The sequence below is a fragment of the Artemia franciscana genome, chromosome 3 (assembly GCF_032884065.1).
Source record: "Artemia franciscana chromosome 3, ASM3288406v1, whole genome shotgun sequence".
NCBI classification, from domain to species: domain Eukaryota; kingdom Metazoa; phylum Arthropoda; class Branchiopoda; order Anostraca; family Artemiidae; genus Artemia; species Artemia franciscana.
Genome location: NC_088865.1, coordinates 13,989,397 through 14,009,675, shown reverse-complemented (window position 1 = coordinate 14,009,675; position 20,279 = coordinate 13,989,397). Strand labels below are relative to the sequence as shown.

The following is a 20,279-nucleotide window of genomic DNA, read 5'->3' as shown; positions in this document are numbered from 1 at the left end:
ATATGTAGGGTTACGTGAGATAGCTCATGTTTGTCTTGCAAACCAAAACGCAGTTTCTATCATGTATTTGTAGCGCAGCTTTTAGAACTCGATGAATTTAACGGGCTTCGTTTTGACTCAAGTGGCTGTTAGTTACTTGATGGGTGACAGTTAACCTAAAAACCTTATCTCTACGTGGTTTAATCTTTTGTCGTTATTTGTTACTTTGCATAAATTATTTTGAAAGGTAGTTTTTATTTTAACCTTAAAAGGCATTCACCTTATAGATGTAGTCCAAAAGACGCGCTTGTGTCCGCATCTGGTGCAGGCATGGGAGGGGATGGGACCTGGCCCTTATAGAAAAAAAAACCTGATAACTTCTCAATGCTGAAATTTCGACCTTAGAATCTGGTTGCTTATCTCATATAGATTTGTGTGAGAAAAAGAGCAAGTGCTAGGTTATTATATTTTTGTAAGTTTTTAAATAAGCTATCTTTATAATATTTTAAGATTAGTACTACAAAAAAAAGTCTAAATGAATGCCAGTCTAGTTCTGTGAGATTGGAATGTGAGTCAATTATTTTTTCAAGAAAAAATATTTTAAAGAATTTTATGCCTGAAAGATGCTCGTTTTGTTGTATTTCTTTAGTATTCCGGTGAAACAATTGTTGAATCAGAAATTCTTTTTTAAAAGTTGGAAGTTGCAGGAAAATGGTTGTAGTAGAGTAAAAGTCTAGTTCGAGTAATAAAGGCTGTTGGTATGACATCTAATATCCGAATAGCTATTTTATTCTCTTTATCTATTAATATTACTTTTATCGTGTGGGTGGTAATTATTAAGATAGCAGGATTGATTAAGAAGAGAAATTAAAAATATATTAATCAAAACAAGTAATTGTTTCAATTTGATTGGATAAGTGTATAAACGCTTAAATTTTAAGTTCTCCTATAATGTACGGGTCAATGTTGTATTTTTCGTAGCAATCTGTACAATAAATTTTTAAATAAGGGTTCTAATAAAACGTTCAACAATAATTTCAATTTTAACGAATCTCTAATTTTATTCAGGTCCCCGTATCCATACCAATATATCCAGCATCATCGACGCCGTATGGTATCCCTGTGCCTCAGCCACAGACAGCTCAGTTTACAGGACCTCCCCCTCAACAAGGGCCCCCATGCCCAAATGGACATCCTACGTATGTTTTCACAGGACCCACCCCACCATATCCCACCGCAATTCCAGTGAGTTAATTTTTAATATTGTATTATCTTTTTATTGGTGTTACCAGTATTGTTACTGATGTCTGTATAACGTACTGGCTAGAATAAGTACAAAACTCCAAAGCTTGGTGATTCTCAAACTAATCGTTGTTAGAAAACGGTAACGTTAAAGCATGGATTAAGGAACATAAAATACGTTTGCATATAACTTCGATAATTATACAAAAAATGTATATTGTGTAATAAGCGCAAATTTACGTGTTGCTGAATTTCAGATTTGGGTAACGATTTTCAAGCTAGTCAAAGCAATGTGAATTTGTAAAATCGGGGTTGGCTCAGGGGAGGGTTTTACCTTTGATATCATCCTCCTGAAGCTTGAAGAATTACTGAGGGGTCACCCCCTTTTTGCCACCTGGTGTACAATCTCCAACCGCCACTTGTGCCACACTTGGCACAGCTTCGCCATGGTTAGTGCCATTGCTATGCTTAGCACGCGCCACCTGATGTACGTGATTTCTGAAGGTTGATTACTCCTCAAAAATTACACGTGAACGCGTGCTTTGGATGTTAATGACGAAAAAATAAAATGGGTTTACACCTTCCCCACTAAATCCTAGCTACGGTTCCACTTCCCATTAGTTGTTACCAAGTGCAAATTTGCAATAGAAAAACTACATGGTTTATTACCTAAAGTAATTGATAAACAGCTGTGGTAAATGTTCGTATTACTCATTGGGAAGAACAAATTCACTAAACTTGTTGCTCGATTTTCATATTGCATTACTATTTAGAACAGACTCTTAACTAACTAATCTGTTAAACTGAATACATTGCTGGTAATCTAAAATATTTTATTAAATATATTTTTCTTTGTGCGTCGTATGGGCATATTGTTAAAAGAAATGCAAACGCCTTTCCTCTTGTGTTTTCCATTAGGGTTGTGTTAAAAAAAAAAAAAAACACAGGGATTTAGTTATTTTGAGAAGGTTTGACTGTGTTACAAAAAAGGTGTAAACGATAAAACGCGTATACGTATAAAATAGAAATATTTCTATTTTTTAATTTCATAGTTTCTATATTTTAATATGGTTCAGTATGTATATGCTGTTGTGAAAGACAGTATAAAGTATTTTTCTGTGATTTGTTGTTATAATCTCATTATAAGCTATACAAGATGTTTTTGAAAAGTTTTCAGACTATACAAGCCATCACTGTTCCACATGACCTGTTTACAAATAGCGGGGTGACATGCGTAGAGCTACTGGTTTGCGATGGCTCAAAAATTAGCATTCAATATCTGCAATAAGTACTTTGTGGTAATGAGAAATAGTACTGGGTTCGATTCCGGGGCTTGGTTGTATCTAGGAGCTAGTTGTCCCATTTTACCCTTCCCTTTCGCGTAATTTTTGCCCGACTCGTACAAAAATTGAAAAAAAATGTATGTATAAAATTTTTTGCTGCGTTTTGTAAAGTTTTTTGTATATCCCCCCTAAAAATCTTGAATACAACCCTGCTCCAGGGTTTGGCAGGACTGTCATTTTGACGTTCGTAAAAATCTCCTCAAAGGATACTGCGTAGCTATATATTATAGTGGGGGGCCTTTTACGGATGGTTCCTGTCCATTATAATATGGCACTCATTTTCACAATAGCGACTTAAGATAACGCAGTTAAATTCAGTATTCGCCTAATTGCCAAACGGAACAAATTCTCGACGATCGTTTCGGCGATTTCCTCTAATTTTCCGAAATTTGTCGTTTTTTTCTGTCGAGCATTGTTCTGAATGCACTTAACCTTCACCAAGCCTTCTTGTGTTCGTCCAAGTCAGGTACCCAGGAAGGGGGAGTATTCTGGTCTGCCTCTTCCACCAATCCTCATAGTTTTTATGATCCCCCCACTAATTCTTATATTTTATACAATTTAATTTTTTTTTAATTCCCCCCCCTTCGTTACCAAATCTAATGTAACATTAAACGGAACGCGAAAACTTGTTTTGAAATTTTCAGCTATAACTTGCTAGCATTAGTATAGGGTTACTAATTGTATGCAAAGATAAAACCTATATCTACATCATGACACCATCTTGACAAATGACTAATTATGCATAAACTTGAAGCCAAAACGGTGTCCAGTTATAGTTTGTTGGTTTGACCCCCCCCCCCCATCTACTTCTTCAACCTGAAATGTAGAAAATTGATAATAATGCACGCTTCGAGGACTTAGTCCTTTCTATAGTTTAGATTCCTCTTCTTCCAAATTTTTTTAAATAACCCCAATTCCAAAGCCTGGTTCCAGACCTGATTCTGATCCTGTGAATGACATCCAAAGAGTTTGAAGTAGGGACATTGTCGTAAGTTTTGACAATATCTTCTAAGAATTGATTCCATCTCATTTTTTTTCTATCTTTTTTCTCACTTTTAAATCTAATTCTCGTAGATAAAGGTGTGCTTCATGCTTGGTATATCATTGTTCAACTTTTTTTTCTTCAAAAAAATAGAAAAGTAATTTGAAACGATTTCACATTGTTCAATTCTGCACCAAAAAGGAGAGGTATAGATAGGAGTTGATTTTATGTGCTGTTTTTCATGACTTATTGAAAAACCTGTTTTTAGGTTGCATCTTCTCGAGTTTCGCAACCTGGACCTCTTCATCCAACACAGCATTCGTATACACAACCCCCGCCATCGCATAACGTAAACAGCAATGTACAAACAGGGCCACATCATCAGCATATACATCCACAATCATCTAGAGTTCAGACGATGCCAATGCCTATTGGGGTGGGCTTTGTGCCCATGGGAATTCCTGGTCCTTTTATACCCCCACCTCAGCCTCAACAGGTAAGATTGAATGTATTTCAAATGTTTGATTTATTTTTCTGCAGCTGTAAGTGAAATCGGTCTTCAAGTCGGGCTCTTCTATTTGCGACTTTAGTTGTGACTCCCATTTTTCTTTAGTGTTGTTGAAATCGAAAAAAAATCTGAAATGAGGCGGGCTAGAACTACATGCTATGGAGGCAACCTTTGTTAGATTCAAGTTGTTTTTAATGATAAAAAAATTGAAAAGGAGATCATTAAATTGTAAATCTGTCCCTAGGTATATCGCCTGATATAGTCGCTAACGGAATGCCTAACTAAAAACCGTAAATATGATCATAATGATTTAAAATTTTTGCCATTCTCTGTGATTATCTAAGCACTATTACTCATTTATTTCTTCTTTTTCCTTTATTTTTGTTTTTATTTAATGTTTAGAAGTCTGGGCTGTATCCCGAATTTTGTTCGGTGGGGGGGGGGGGGTTGCCAAAATAATTACAAACAAAACAAAAATTTACGTACATTTATTTTTGTTACTCTTGTATGAGTCGGACAAAAATTGTAGGGGCGGGGCTTAAACGCTTAAACATGGTAAACCTCCCTCCTATATACACTCCTGATAGCAGTAGTAGAATTTTCTTTATATCTGAGGAAGTCCCAAGTTTGTAGACTTATCAGCGGCCTGCTATATAACAGTCAGCTTGTCATTCAATGTTAGATACGTTCCTCTACGATCGTAGTTCTCAAAAAGAGAAACGATGAATGTCTGGAAGAGCTTATTTTTAATCTTTAGTAATGAAAGGAAAGCTTGCTGGGGGGCATTCTAGTGCCTATTTAAGTGAAGGCTATATTTAGGGCAAAATATATGTCATGACCCGTTCTAATTTGTTTCTGTAATTATTTTTGGTGAGGGGCTGTGAGAATTATTAGGAGGGAGTCTTAAACCTGTTCTTTTGAAAGGCTTTTCCACTATCCTTAAAAAATTAGTATGGCTCCATTCTTCCTCCACTAACGGTTTTCCTGTGCCTTCTTGCAGTACCTATAAATCAATCATTTTATTAATACTAAACACCATTACAAACGTAAATTATTACTTGATTTATTTCTTTTATTATTCCTTAAAGAGTTTCATCTTCATATTTATTTGACTTGAAGCCAAACTTCTCAACTTCTTTCTGGGAATTAGTAGAAGGTTCTCCCCCCCCCCTCCCTTGTCTGATGATGCTCCTGTGTGATATTGTAAAATTGGTTTTTGTTAGTGTCATTTAGGGTCTTATCCCGGGGAGGGGGGTGGATCAGGGTTTCAGTTTCCGAAATTTTGCCCGATTCGTAAAAACGTAACAAAATACATATAAACAAATTGTGATGCATTTTATAGTTTTTTTTTTGCGCAACCTCCCCTGCTTACGAAGAAAAACCATGCATGTGCACTTGGTGCTATTGCTATTTCCTTGAAATCAGTTCACAAGCATTCGACCTGAAACGAAACCGGTCTTTCTAGCCTAATTTTTCAATTTACCTTAGTTACGAAATTGGATAGTTCATGCTTCTTATGCAATTCATTTATCCATGTTTGCATCAGATCATACAGAAACAAAACAGGTTAATGAAACTAGGTTATGAATAGAATCCAGGAAAATGGTCAAGAGAAAGTACCTTATAAAACTACCATATCTAATTTTTGCACATGGATTTTTTCCTATGTTTATTTTAGTATCCAATTTATTGTGGCATAAGGACGTATCTAGGGGGTGGAGAGTGTACGGGTTTGACGTCCCTCCTCAAGAAAGAGAGAAAAAATTGCCCTACTCGTGAAAACGTTCAAAATGTTTTGATGCGTTATTTAAAGTTGTTTTGTGTACCTCCCCCTCCTCTCAAACAAATATCCTTGGGCCTTTGGGATACGCTCTTGGCCATAACTTTAAATATTTGTAGAAAAATTAGTAATCATGGATACGTTTTTAACCATTATTTAGTTCCTGCCATGTTGTCCTTGAGGATGAGCCCAATTATCCTATTGGCTGGGGAGGGACTAAGACCTGAAAACCTGTACTGGGGGGTGTTTCATTTAAAAAGAAAGGCTATAAGAGTAGCAAAAATTACCTAAACACAGACTAGGCCTACAGCATTTATAATGACGAACAACTTTTTTTGGAATAGAGCTTTTTTTGTTTTATCAGAATTTTAAACTATTTCCAAATTATATGTTGTTTTTTTTTTTTTACTGATGAATGTGGTAAGGTAGCCTCTGAATCCTTTAGAAAAGCTAAAATATGTCAATGAAACGTTCCGCAAATCATGACAATGTAGTAAATACACTGCTGTTGTTTAAACGCTTCATGTGTCTTTGCGAAAGGAATTTTGAAAACTTATGAAATTGTGGGGACGGTACCTACCGGTTATATAATAAACACTCGAAAACTGGAGTTTGGTTAATGCTAATTAAGCAAATCAAAGTATGATGAAAAATAATACTTTAGTAACAAAATTATGAACACTACCACAAATAATTATGGAAGGGGGGGTCTCTCAGAGTGCAGTATATTAAACATGTAACCTAACCCAATCTACCCTAGGTACCTTTTTTGCCCCTCAACTCCAAAAAACCTATTCAAAATTTTTGTTCATGGAGTGAGAAACCTCTGTTTGCCTAGCGAGCCAAAGGAATTGTCTTGTTAAAGAAGTTGCTTGACTAGTTTTTGTCTTATGAGCATGCCACAAATTCTTGAGTATTAACCGATAAATACCGTAGGAGCTTTTGATTTTGAAAAACGGCCCTTTTGTATCATCATTTTAAAAATACCTTGTCCCCTCTTACACTTTCAGAGGTTGGCGCTATTGAGTAGGTTTTTTTTCTAGTATTGTATCGCTAGCAAAATCATCAACTGCATTTGACTAGGAAACCTACCATCTTCGGAAATTCTTTTTTTGTCAGAAAGAACAATAAGTTATCCAGTGACAGGCAGGACACTGTTTGCAACACACGAGTCCATTAAAGAGATGCTTTAGCCCCCTCCCGGAAATCAGCACCGCCGGTGCGGACTGTAAAGTCTAATGCCGTATCCTTTACCTTTTTTTTACCCCCTCTGGGAGTTGTAATTTAATTTGATGAGTCCAAATCTTGACTGAAGGTTTAATTAATGCACAGTATTTGACTTTAGAGTGTTTAGTTGATAAGTGTGTTCTTCATTTTAAGTAAAATCGATTTTGGTTGGCCTCCCTTAGCTCCCATTAGGGAAATATGCCTCTATAATTGTAAATTATATAACCGTCAGAGTGCACTTTCAACCATGGTAATTCATTTTCACACAGTTTTGGATACATTTTTTGAAAAAAAACAAACAACAAAACGATTTATCAGTGCAAAAAAAGTGTTTTTCCTTGTTGTTCAAACCGAAAGACTGTAAGTTTCTCAGTAGAGAGTTTACGACCACGAAAATTCAAGTGGTGAGCTTTTTCTTTCGATTCGACGCTATTTCTTATGGGCTTCAAGTTATTTTTCGAAATTCCCTTAAATTTTCAAAAATAATATTTTACTATTAAGATGTATTCAGATAACAGTTACCTCTCTTGAAATAACTAGAAATGAAATTTGCTTTTAATTGCCATTTTTTTAAAATTGTCTTTTAGTTTTTGGTTATTATGGGCAATGGTCCGTCCTTTACTAGGTTGCAGCCACCTCTGCAACCATGATGCCTAAACGTATTATAAATCTTTGATCTGACTCGTTATTTTTTATCATAATGCTGGAAATTAGTTTTGTGTTAAATCGATGTATTAAACACCAGTTTATATTTAACTGATATTTAATTGTTAATGCTTGGAAATATATGAAAAATGTAATGTATTATAATGTAAGTAAAGTGTATAAAACTGTATGTAAAAGTTGTAAAAAATATATATATATATATAGAGATCTTTTTATTCAATCCATGCTGTCAATCAAAAAGTTAAATTAGGCTTCAAAATGTGGTTTAGAGTATCCTTTTAAAAAGAAGTTGTTTGCTTAGTGTTACGAAGTCAATATCATAAATTGTCTCTATTCTTTAGCAGCAATCCCGGCCTGAAGATGGCAGGAATGCCGTTTTTTATGCGGCTGCAGCAGCAGAGTATAATCGTCTTGCCTCTGCTGCATATCAACAAATGTTTCATGAGAACTTAACTCCCATGATGCCCATGAATCCAAGCCATCCGGGGCCCAGTGGATTGAACCAACCAACCTGGCCAGAGGTAAAAGCCTTTTCTTTTGGTATTATCATTGTTTGCGAAAGCTATTGTAAAACGCTCTGTACTCAAGGATATATCCAGGATTTTTGTTGGGTGAGGGGCGGGCTACAAAAAAAATACTTTTTTTTTGGTGGGGGGGGGGGTCAAACCCAGTACCTCTCTTGTATGCCGCCTTGGTTGTATCATATCGGTATGTATGTTTTCAGCATATTTGGCAAGGGTTCCATAGAGTATACGTATACTAGGACCTACTTGCTCGTGGGAGAGGGAGACAACTATTGGGGTGCACATGAATCCATGTTATCCGGGGCCCAGGGAACTGAACCAACCTGACCCGAGGTGGAAGCCCTTTTTCATATGATCATTGTTAGCGAGAGTTATTGAAAAGTGCGTTGTAGTGTATTTGATATCTTCAATTTTCAACATGTTTGGCAAATGCTCCATAGAACACAAGCATGCTGTGACTAAACACAGGGACGTACTATCTTATGAGACGGGGATACAAACCAAAAAGAATTGTTTGGAGACTTCTCTCCCAAGGCGCTTCGGGCTCAGATAAATGATTTGGACCGGGCGTGTTTATGTAATTTTTTTTTATTGTAAACAACTTTGCTCATTTGTAAAAAGTTTTCTAGAGTATGAGGAGGGGGGGGGGATAAAAACACAATCAAATATAGGCGAATTATATGAAACCTGTATTTTGAAATTTTATTTTTCTGATTCAGTCGATAGGGTAATGTACACTGGTTTTAGTGATAATGTTATCTGCCAGGTATATACCCAGTATTTTGGGTCGATGATTTAACTACTGGGGGGGGGGGGCTTTTAAATAACTTGAAATTCAATCTGCTTAATGAATGCATTTTAATGTGATTTCTCACATTTTGGAGGCAAAAGACCAATATTCCTGGTAAGCTATTTTATGTTTCTATCACTTTGCCCCTCCTATGCCAAACCTTACGTCAAGTTATTCATAAAACCGATTATCTCTTATATAATTTTTTTGAGCAGGAAATGTAAGTGAAGCTGCAAAATTTCTGTCCATAGTTTATCCTAAGTCCATTTTTTTCCTGTCTTCGCCATTCGTTTTTCTTTTCAGTTGATATTACGTAATTATTTGTAATTCTATTATATCCGTGCTAGGCTTGGATTTGAAAGACGCTTGATACCTGTCCCTACAGACATTAGGTCGTATATAAGAAATAATATTCTAATTTTGCCACTGGATTCGCCATGTTGAAATTATGGAATATGCATCCTTAACTCAAAAGTGAAGTTTTGTGTACATATTTGGTTGTGGCAGATGACAGGTAACTTGTTCTGCCAAGCCTCTTATACGTGTACATACTTTTACATACTATATAAACGCAAATATTAGTATATAGATATAAATATCAGTACATATATACATACTTTGGTGTACATACTAAGTTTCGGCAGAGGACAGGTGACTTGTTCTTCAAAGTTTCTTATACATATGCATGCAAGTGCATATCAGTACATATATGTACATACTAGTACATTTGTGTTCATGTTTTTTTTTTACTAGGCTTTGGCAGAGGATAGGTGACTTGTCCTTCCAAGTCTTCCATATATGTACATATTAGTACATATTATATACGCGTACATATTATTACAAACGTGTACATATTTCTGTGTTCACATTAAGTTTTGGTACAGGACAGGTGACATTCTTAAAGACTCCTATGCGTGAAATAAACATTAATCTGTCTATATATTCGTTTAATGATGTAAATACTCTTAGAGAACATAATTTGCTCAAAGGTTTACCTTCTATTTGTGTAAGAACGATTTTTACCCTATTTCTGGAATTCTCCAATATCCCTCCTGTTGGCAAGATAGGGAAACAGGTCAACACTTGGAAGCTCTAGACAGGTCGATAGTAGAGTAGTTCAACGTAAATCCGCAAGGGGATATATTCATTTCCCCTGGAAAAAAAATCGATAAAACACAGAGACAGCTGATTCCCTGTTGGAAAGTTGACTAATTGTCTAGAAAACTTAGAAATTATATTTTTTTTTGTAGTCCTACAAATAATAAAACAAATTAAATTAAAAATAAAAAAGGACCTTTTCAGGACGATAACATTATTCCTTCATGAACATTATGGTTTGATATATCTTCAGTGATCATAGTAAATAGATGAGTTAACTAGTAAAGATATCTGTTTAAAGTCTGAATTAACTAACTCCTTCGAAACTGAAACTAAAAACCACGGAAACAGAATGAGTGAAAACACTACCTTTCGTGGCGAAAATTTTTCTATGAAATTGCTTTCCTATCTGGTCATACCGTGTTGATTATACAGGCGAGCCTTTTTGTCATGATTCTACCTGATATCACATTATTAATAATTGATAGCAAGAAAATTCCCCTCCTAACATATAAAGTATAATTAATTTATTTATAAGCACTTCTCAGGTATATGAGTTTGCTCCCATGTCGATTTGGGAAAAATAAGGATTCCCTAGATTTCCTGCCCATTTCCCATCTTTCGATTTTATAAAATATCCTCTTTGGAGTATTTTCATTGAGTAATGACCTTTTTTGGTATTTTCGTTGAACAATTGAAAAAAGACAACCCCCCCCCCCTAATTCTTGAAAAATGCATTTACATCTTCCGCCTATGCACTCAGTAAGCTAACATTCCGAAACTGCATGTCCAAATAAGTCCTAGTTTTTTTCTCTTTTTGATGGAGGGTGAAGTCTGAGTCCCTAGATACACCACATGTAGGTGAGCTATCAGGGCGCTTCGAAAAATACTCGTATTTCTTTTTTTTTTTTTTTTTTTTTTTTTTTTTTTTTTTTTTTTTTTTTTTTTTTTTTTTTTTTTTTTTGCTGAAGACTGTTGGTTTTACAGGTAAATATTTTTGTCATGATTTTACAGCATGAAAGAATGTTTTTAATTGTTTTAGTATCTACAATAGAATCTATCCATATTTTAGTACTTCTTAGAATTACTGTATATTCCAGCTGCGACCTGCGAAGAATAAAGTAGATGGCTTTCGCTATGAATAATAGAAGAGGGTGTTACTTATTCAAGAAATCCGTATAAATTACATCTTAAGTTAAGCTTTCTTGTGAAACTCATAGATATATCACTATAATCTCGAGATTTACATCTCTGCTTAAGTTAAGGTGTTTTCTAGATTCTAATTCCAATTAAAATCGTATAAAAGCACCATTTCCTATCATTCACACTCCCAGTACTGCATTAAGATGTGAGGTACAAAATAAATATTTGGTACTGACGAACTGTGAGTGACTGCCCAATAGTAACCAAAACTTTAAAACATGAATTTTCCTTCCCTTGTCCTCAGTTATCAGTTCCGAGCTCTTTGTGTGTTCCTATCTTTCACACTGTCAGTATTGCATTAGGATGCGAGATACAAAATCAATAATCAAATCGAAAAAATAAAGTTATAAAAACCAAGAACCCAGTGGCAGTATTTTAAGGAGAAGGAATTGCCATTTCATTCATCCCTGTGATAAGTGCCAAAATCTGAGTGGCAACAATGTTGAAAAGTAGTATATGAAAAGTAGCGTGGGTGTCAACTATATGTTTATAAAAAAAATAGTTCTTATAGCTTTTTTTTTATTTTTCATTGCATTACGTGAACTACTATCTGTAGCCCTTCTGTATAAGGTTTGTATAAAAATACTTAAATAAATCATAGCTTGTTATTTTGCAGCCTCGAGTGGATGTTTATATACCAGCTTCTCGGAGTCAACCAAGGCAGAATCCAGTTCAAAATGCTCATCTCCAAGGGGTTGTGCATCTGCAGCCTCCAGCTGGGCATTTACCACAGTCTCAGTATCCAACCCGACGGCTCAGATCAGTTCAGCCTTCAAATGCATATCCTAATCTAATCATGCAGATATTGTGAGTTCTTTTTTTGGATTTGAATTTTACTTAAGAATTTAAAGAGTTCCGCAAAAAAAATAAATCAATCGGGCTCCTAGTCGTTCCGGCCCTGAGATAGATCAGAATAGGAGTAATGGTAGGGGCACAGTTTCTTAGTTTCTTACTTACCTTTTTCTTTCTTTAGCGAAAACCACTCTTTTTGGCCTCAATCTTCACTTGTTCGAAACGTCAGCTATTGGTAACAGTGTTCTTATTCTTGAAACCATTGAAACCTTCAAAACACACTGCTATATATATATATATATATATATATATATATATATATATATATATATATATATATATATATATATATATATATATATATATATATATATATATATATATTCAGTTGGAAAATTATTATAACTAAGAACATTTTATCTTTTGGTCTGAATATCCTTTGCTATCTTGTAAACTAAGGGAGGTCGGCCTCTCCCCCTGTCCCTTTTTTTATCGTATCGTATAGGTTCTTTGACTTTTTTTCATTCAGTTGGTTATTTCATAAAGCTAAAAAACTTTATTTTCTATGGTGTGATTATCCTTTGTCGTTATCTTGTAGGAGAGGGTAGGGGAAGTCCAATCCCTATCCTCTTCAAATTTGTCTTTGAGTTCGTGACGAATAAATTTTGGCAATTTAGACTTGAGTTGCCAGAATTTTATTTAATTTCTACCACGCAGATTGAATGTTGCGAAAGTGTGTCTCATTTTATTATCTGTTCCTTTTACAAAAAGTTTTTTTGTTTCTAGGCTTATACAGTGTGTTTTTCGTGTTAACATAATTTCTTCGGGATAAGAAACGTTGGAACTTTTGTCTATGAATTTTTACTATCGTAATTGTTTGATGGAAATCTATCCAGATATTGAATAAAGAATAAAAAACATTTTTAAATGATTTGTAATTTATTTAAAATTAATTGTTAATTAAATATTATTTAAGTTAAACAAATACTAATAAATGTTGAACAAAAAATTAAATGAATTGAACAAAAATTAAAACATTATTGAAAAACTAGATGAATATTAAAAATAAATGTTTATTTAAAGCAAATTAAAATTTTAAGCATTTTAAAGAAATCAAGGTGGTATATAAATATCACTTTTTTCTTTGTTTTAGGCTTTTTTTTTAAATGTCCGATATAGAACTTCATTAACTAATAGTCTTTTAGCTATCTTAAGAGTATCATTTTTGCACGAAACCAAAGGTTGTTTTACAGAAAAATTAAAATGTATTTTTTTTTGGGGGGGGGGAGGAGTAGTTTTTTTCGATTCTTCTAATACCACCAATCTGTAAAAACTAGCGCCCTCCCTGGCGACATGATCTGGCAGACTATTGAGTTCCTTAGGTACGGTCACGAAAATAAATTGCTATGGGGTAGATGGAAAGGCAGTTACCCTATCCAGACCAAATTTCGCCCCCTGAATTTTCGTTTGCAGTTTCAAACAGTTTCTAGTTTGTTTTGTTTTAATATTTTTTTTTATTGGTATTTGTGATTATGATTGTTTTTTTTATCCGTACAGCACTAATAGTATGCCTTGAGGAGGGGGGGGGGGTAGGTAAAACAGACTACATTAAATAATTATATGCATTTATGTTAGGTGTGAATCGGATATAAATTTCGGGGGGCGGGGGGTAAATCCAGTAGTCACCTTCGCCTGGATACGGCCTCGCTTCTAGTGCTTGACAAGTCCACCTGTCCTTTTTGGGGGGGGGGGGGGGTAAGAAATAATGTATTTGTTGGTTGGGCACTCACTTTAGTTTTTGAGGCATTGGAATGGTCAGAGATTTGGTGATATTTAAGTAACGTCAAGGAAATCAGAGGATATTTTGAGGGGGTTGGTGTATTGCTTTATGCGTGTGCCATGAGGTATGAAAACCAAATATGAAGGGGAAAAAGTCATTTGAATAATGAATATAGTTGCTCAAGGGAACGGAAAAAGTTACCAAGTTTAGTGAATTCTTTAAAAAACGAAAAGAAATGTTCATTTTGTATATTTAATGATGATAGGAGGTTTTATAATTAGTTTCAAAGGAGAAAAAGTCTAGAAGAAACAGACATTAAAGGACTATAGTATAGGCAACAGGAAGGGGTTCTCAACCTAGGGAATTCTCAAGAATAACCTTAATTTAAGTTACGTTTTGAATTAATTTGTCTTTGCAGAAGTTTTGAAGATCAGAAGCTGATTGATATTTCTCATAGTAAAGGCTCACGCGATGAAGCAATTTTCCTGTGTATATTATAAAGTAATGATAGGTCACGTATTTGGGTATTGTTAGTAGTAAAGCGATGTTCATTATACCTCCTTTGAGCAGTAGATTAAGGTTACAATGAGATTTTACTAATACTGAGATACTGGGAATGTAGTTTCTTGAACCTGTTTCTGTTTGTAACTTATCTTTTTATCTAACATCCACAACTAGATTAAAAATAAAGTAATTTGAAGTTGGTTAAGGTTGACTAGCCTGAATATTACTCACAAAATTGCTGATGGGTTGCCATTTTGAGAATTGCTAGAGAACATTGTGGGATTGGCTGGTTTCAAACTTTAGTTGAACACTAAAACCTAGTCACTAGTACCAGCACGTGTCAAACCTTTGATTTGATGAATTTTGGTGTTAGAAAAATCTCATTCTGAATAGAGCTTTCAACTTCTACTGATATGCGGTATTTTAGCCTTTCCGATGTAAAATCTATTTCATCAACTTTTTCTTTGTTGAGATTTTTGTACAGCTGTTTTTATTTAGGACAACCACGTCATATTGAGCCCCCCCCCCCCCCCCAAAAAAAAAATGCAATGTCTCTCTGTCAATAATATTAGAAATCAATTCACAGTCTATCTTAAAATGCGCTGTTGCTTATATTCTATGTTCAAATTTTTTATTATATGCTCTATGCTCAAATTTTTTGTTCAACAGATTCTTGTAAATATAAGTTTTTAAAAAAATGTCCAAAATTCGGCTGCACTAAATCGCTTAAGTGCAAAATTCAATTGACAAAATGACCTACACATTAAAATCAAAACAGGATATGTATGTTTTGCAATCTTTATACCTTGCTTGTTCTATGAACTGGTTGGTTCATAATTCGGGTGAAGCGAGGGTGTATTCAAAAAGTTGTATTTTAATGTAGAAAGAAGGCTCATTTGAAGCTTATTTATCATAACAAGTTATTTTTAGCTTAGATAACATACAATCGTGGTGTAAGAAAAATACTGGAGTTCTTAATAATGTTTTTTCAGACTATTTTCCACTAATGTTAGGAAAATTTGATTTGAAAGCACAAATGTAAGATCTTGAAGCAGGAAAACCGAGGAAAATAATCCTTTCGTCTTTCACAGTGGTTACTATTTTGCCTGATTGGACCGACTATCGTCGCCAAAAATCGTAGCAGCTCATATCATGCTCGTACAAGAAAACGTCAGTGGTATCAATAGTCACATCCTTCTTAGTTTTGAGTTTGATTCTTCCTCTTTCACGCCCATCAATATCATCCGGGATACCACCCGATATGTACACTTTAAAAGGTGGGAGTCTTCGGGCCTATTCTCTATCCTCGTTCCCTCCCTCCCCTCCCAAGGGGAGGGGAGGGAGGGAACGTCCCAACGTATCTTCGTTTGAACTTAATGCACAGTATATAGCAGATTTGTTCTATTTTATGTAGGCTACCCATATTTTAGTCGTTACGAAATTCTCCTGTCATAACCTTGTTTAATTTGTAGGAACACGATGTTGCGGGACCCTTCGCAGATTTTCAGTGGTCTAGCTCATTTGGATCCTTCTTCTGGTAGTGCAGCTAACGGAGATTCGGAACAAGCTGCTGAAAACTATGAGGCCCTTCTCAGCCTTGCTGAAAGACTTGGTGAAGCCAAACCTAGGGGATTAAGTAAAGCCCAAGTAGACCAACTCCCTTGTTATAGGTTTGTTTTACTATTTATTTCTCTTCTCTCTCTTCTTTCCTCTTCCTGTCTCCCTCCCATTCCCATCTTTTTTTTTCTCTCTCTTTGTCTCTCACTCTGGTGAATAATAAAAGGAATATATGAAAAACGTTGAAAGCGACCAAGCGACGTATTTCGGTTCCTACACCTGATAGAAAGCAAAATTTTCTTGTCTATCTTGCAAATTTCTTTAAAACAGACTTAATTTGAAAAAAAAACCGGCTAACATAAAATACTAAAAGCACTTTTTCTGCAGTACGCAAAAGGAAGCTTTTATTTATTTTAAATTGTGTTCATTTACATTTATAATTTATTTTCGATTTAATTTTGGGTTAGGTTATTATTCATTTATTCGAATTTAATTTATATTACCCAGTTTTATTTATTTATTTAAGTTTTGAATTGCGAAGCCTTAGAACAAATGAGTTTTCTGATCCGAAACGTAAGCAAACCAAATACTCTCTGACAAGAACACAGATTTTCTTCGTTCGCTCAAGTGAAATTTGGTGACAGGCTAAATTTCACTCTTATCAGTATCTAAAATTATTTTAATGACCTATTCATTTTGTTAATACTAGTTTTTTTTAATGTTATATGTACATCTTACAGGAATAAAATTTGGCTGACAACCCTGGAATTCAGCTTTATAATAAATTACCTCATTACAATTGTTCAAACTCCTCCCTCTTCGGGAATTTTTTTTCTTTTGTAATGTTATATATACACAATACGGGAATAAAAACTAGGGGACAATTTTGGGATTAAGCTTCATATTGAATTATTCTGCTAAAGTTTCTTGAAAACCCCCCTTTCGAAACTTATTAATTCAGAAATGGACTTTCGTGGAATTTGACACCTGTGGAAACTTAGCTTTAAGCTTCGGCTTTCTGGTTTATTTAAAGATAATTTTATTGATGTATTAATGCACTTACTCGTTTCTGCCTTTTATCCGTTTTTTTATCATTTTTTTATATGATTAAGCCAACTCTACTGTTGGCTTGGGGGGGAGGGGGTATTGACTTGTCCTGTTGGTTTCCTTAGTTAAATATAAGTAGGTTTTCTGTATAAAAAAAAAACCTTCAGTTCACGTGAGGTCCGGCTGATAAAGAGAAATTCGAAAGAATTTTATATGAAAGTAGCTTTTGATAGCTTTATTTTTAATTACTTACTTTTTGACATACCACTTTTATATAATTTTATTTGCATAGATATTTAATAAACACTTGTATACAATTGTTTGATTCGCACTATTTTGAAATACTAGTTTTATATAGTATTACGTTATGTGTTGTAGTTTTCTATCCAAAAACACAAATAAAGAAAAGTATTGGAGGGGGGTGGAAATCACGGAGGCATGTATTTAAGATATCAGAAATTGAATCCGGACTAATGATGTTTGTTCCGTTGCAGATTTAGTGGTTATTTTGAGGAGGGCTCTCAGACCAATTGTGTAGTGTGTATGAATGACTTTGAAGCCAGACAACAGCTTAGAGTCCTTCCCTGCAGCCATGAGTTCCATGCCAGGTGTGTCGACAAATGGCTAAAGGTAAGAATGGCAAATTGTTTTACTACAAGTTTTTCCTCTGCTCGCTTCTACTTAAACATCCTTTTCATGAGATAAAGTATTGTGTTAACGTTTTGTCTATTTATGTAGTTGTGTACCACTCGCCAAGGCCGTATCCAGGGGGGGGGAGGGGGCTTCCCAAGTTTTTGGTTGATTCGTAAAAACTAACAAAAAGGAATAAACAAGTTTTTGATGCGTTTCTTAGAGTTTTTGTATAGAATAAGTGTTTTGTGGCAGGATCAATGACAAAAATCTAGTCTCTTGACCGTATTCCTGGATTCTATTCATAACCTAGTTTCATTAACCTTGTTTTGTTTTTGTATGATCTGATGCAAACATGGATTGATAAATGAGTTGCACTAGTCTTTGCTAAAGTGGTAGATGCCGCTGAAAATTGTGTTGATTCTTCACGATCTTTGGATCCTTGTAAAGTAGTCAGCAAAGAAATTTTCTTACACTTAAACATCTTTCACAATCCTTTGATAATTAAAAAACAATAATTTCTTATTAAAAATACCGCAATAAGAGATGTCCTTTCAACGTCCTCGTCTCCCATATTACCTGTTATTGTTAAAATATATTCTCTGAGTAAAGGAAGTTCAGGTACAAATGTATTTTCTAATTTCCTTGGGGGGTCCGTTGATTTTTGAATTAAAATGGAATAGTTGCGGGCATCAACTCATGGCTAATTGTAGAAAAAGCCAAGACAGATAGTCCAATTGAGCGAGAAGCAAACTAGGTATTAGTTCACCTCTTGTTAGGATTGTATAAAAAGGAGGGTAGGAGGTTAACCCCCCCCCCAAAAAAGACAGAAAATCATTCAAATGGCCTTACACTAGCAACTTTTAGAATTCAAAACTCAAGCCAGTCTATCATTAACGCCATCTGGCAATGCAGCCAATAGACTGGTTAGGGTTGTAGGCTAGATTTGATGTGAGGAGAAAAACAAATTCTTTAAGTGGAGCTAAACAAGGAGTTATTCCACTTGGTTAAGAGGAAAATGTGTGGGAAGTTTAAAGCACAGGATATTGAATTCAATAAATCAATGGGATATAGGCCTCGGATATGTGTCCGTCCCAGTTTTGACCCAAAACTTGTGTGACGAATCGGAAGTGGCGAATATGTTTTTATACTTGGCTCGTGTCTTATTGCGATTATCTGCTGTTTGATAATTCAAAGAGTGTTTTGTGACATTTTTGAAAAGAGAATATTTTCACTCTATCCAGTGATTTTTAGTACATTTAAAATTGAATCCTGGCTATTTTTTGTTGTGACTTTACGGGCAGGATGTGCGCATGACACGACAACCGAAATGGCTGCAAGAGGTTAACGCTAGATATAAGCCATGTAAGCCATCGTTTGTGACCAAACGTAAAGTAAGCAAATTCCTAATGAGAAAGCAAATCATCTACTGTTCTAGCACAGAATTTGTCAATTTTCGGACAATCTTTTGTCAATCTATTGCCCTACAGAATGTAGAGCAATGACATTGATGAAATGCATAAACTTGAAGCTTTTATGTAAATGTCAAAGATTTTTGACATTTAATGTTACAGATAGAAAAAGAGGGGATATTATCCATTACTTTGTGTCAAAAATTCTCTTCAATTCTATTGGTTTGTTGTTTTTCTTCTAATATTTTTGTAAGTCAATCAGATTATTCCTTGAATGAATGTCAGAAAAAAAGTCAGATGACCCCCCCCCCTTTTTTTTACCCATTTTTGTCTTGTATAAGTTTGTACCAGTAAAACGAAAGTAAAACCTGATTGGTTCTTTCTATGATATTTTAAGCCAGTAAAAATAACGCGAAGTGTTGAGTCGCAACAGTTTCTATCAGTAGTCGCTCTCTCTCTCTCTTTCTTTTTTTTCAATTTTTTTGTGTGCGAAAGTTTTCAGCCGTTCAGTATCTCTTATTTCTTTGTGTATCTGTCATCATGAAAGACCGAAATTTGAGAATGTCGACGTTCAATGGTGAATGTCCCAAATTCCTTTTTTTCTGGTTGGCTCTAGTCAGCATTGTCAGTTGTATGCATGGTTAGATTGTGACAGGTTAGGTTAGCTTAGGCTTCTAACCATTTCTGTGATTTAGGACCTAATTTAACTTAGCCTAAGGTTCGGTTTCTAACCCATTTCTGAAATAATAACTTTAATATTTACTGTCATAGTTACATAGTTTACTGTCATATGTCGTATTTACTGTCATATTTACTATTATTAATATTTACTGACAAATCTGAGTGGCAAAGCTGAATGAATCCAAGCAGAGAAAAAAGAATTTCGAACATTCACCGACGAATGTTGACATTTACCATATTTTGGTCTTTCCCCTTAACATATCCACCAAATAACTTAGAATATCATTGACACCAAACAACTCTATTTAAGGGACCTTTATGTATGGATGCTGGTGGAGGGGGGGGGATAACAAGATGATATTTCAGAATGTATAAACATGTAAATGTAATACTTCATATGAAATATAAATACCTATAGTAGGAATGAGAAATGATAAGTTTGGAATTTTTTTAAATATATTTTTCAGTCCCTCTAGATTTCCTCGGACCTCCTTTCCCTAGATATTGAAAAATACCTTTTTTGGGTCATTTTTC

At 34.7% G+C, this 20,279-nt stretch overlaps 1 protein-coding gene across 6 annotated transcripts in view; it reads left to right on the top strand.

The window, feature by feature from the left end:
• The window catches only part of LOC136024912 (RING finger protein 44-like), a 156,886-nt gene that overhangs the window by 128,679 nt on the left and 7,928 nt on the right, over nucleotides 1-20,279 (top strand). For 5 of the 6 annotated variants that reach the window (XM_065700479.1, XM_065700480.1, XM_065700482.1 and 2 more), the window contains exons 6-11: nucleotides 1,048-1,224; nucleotides 3,815-4,042; nucleotides 8,069-8,248; nucleotides 11,959-12,149; nucleotides 15,891-16,088; nucleotides 17,517-17,652. In XM_065700479.1, coding sequence (XP_065556551.1) covers nucleotides 1,048-1,224; nucleotides 3,815-4,042; nucleotides 8,069-8,248; nucleotides 11,959-12,149; nucleotides 15,891-16,088; nucleotides 17,517-17,652 — 1,110 coding nt within the window. The remainder of the gene's footprint in view (nucleotides 1-1,047; nucleotides 1,225-3,814; nucleotides 4,043-8,068; nucleotides 8,249-11,958; nucleotides 12,150-15,890; nucleotides 16,089-17,516; nucleotides 17,653-20,279) is intronic. The other variant, XM_065700483.1, reaches the window with a different exon arrangement.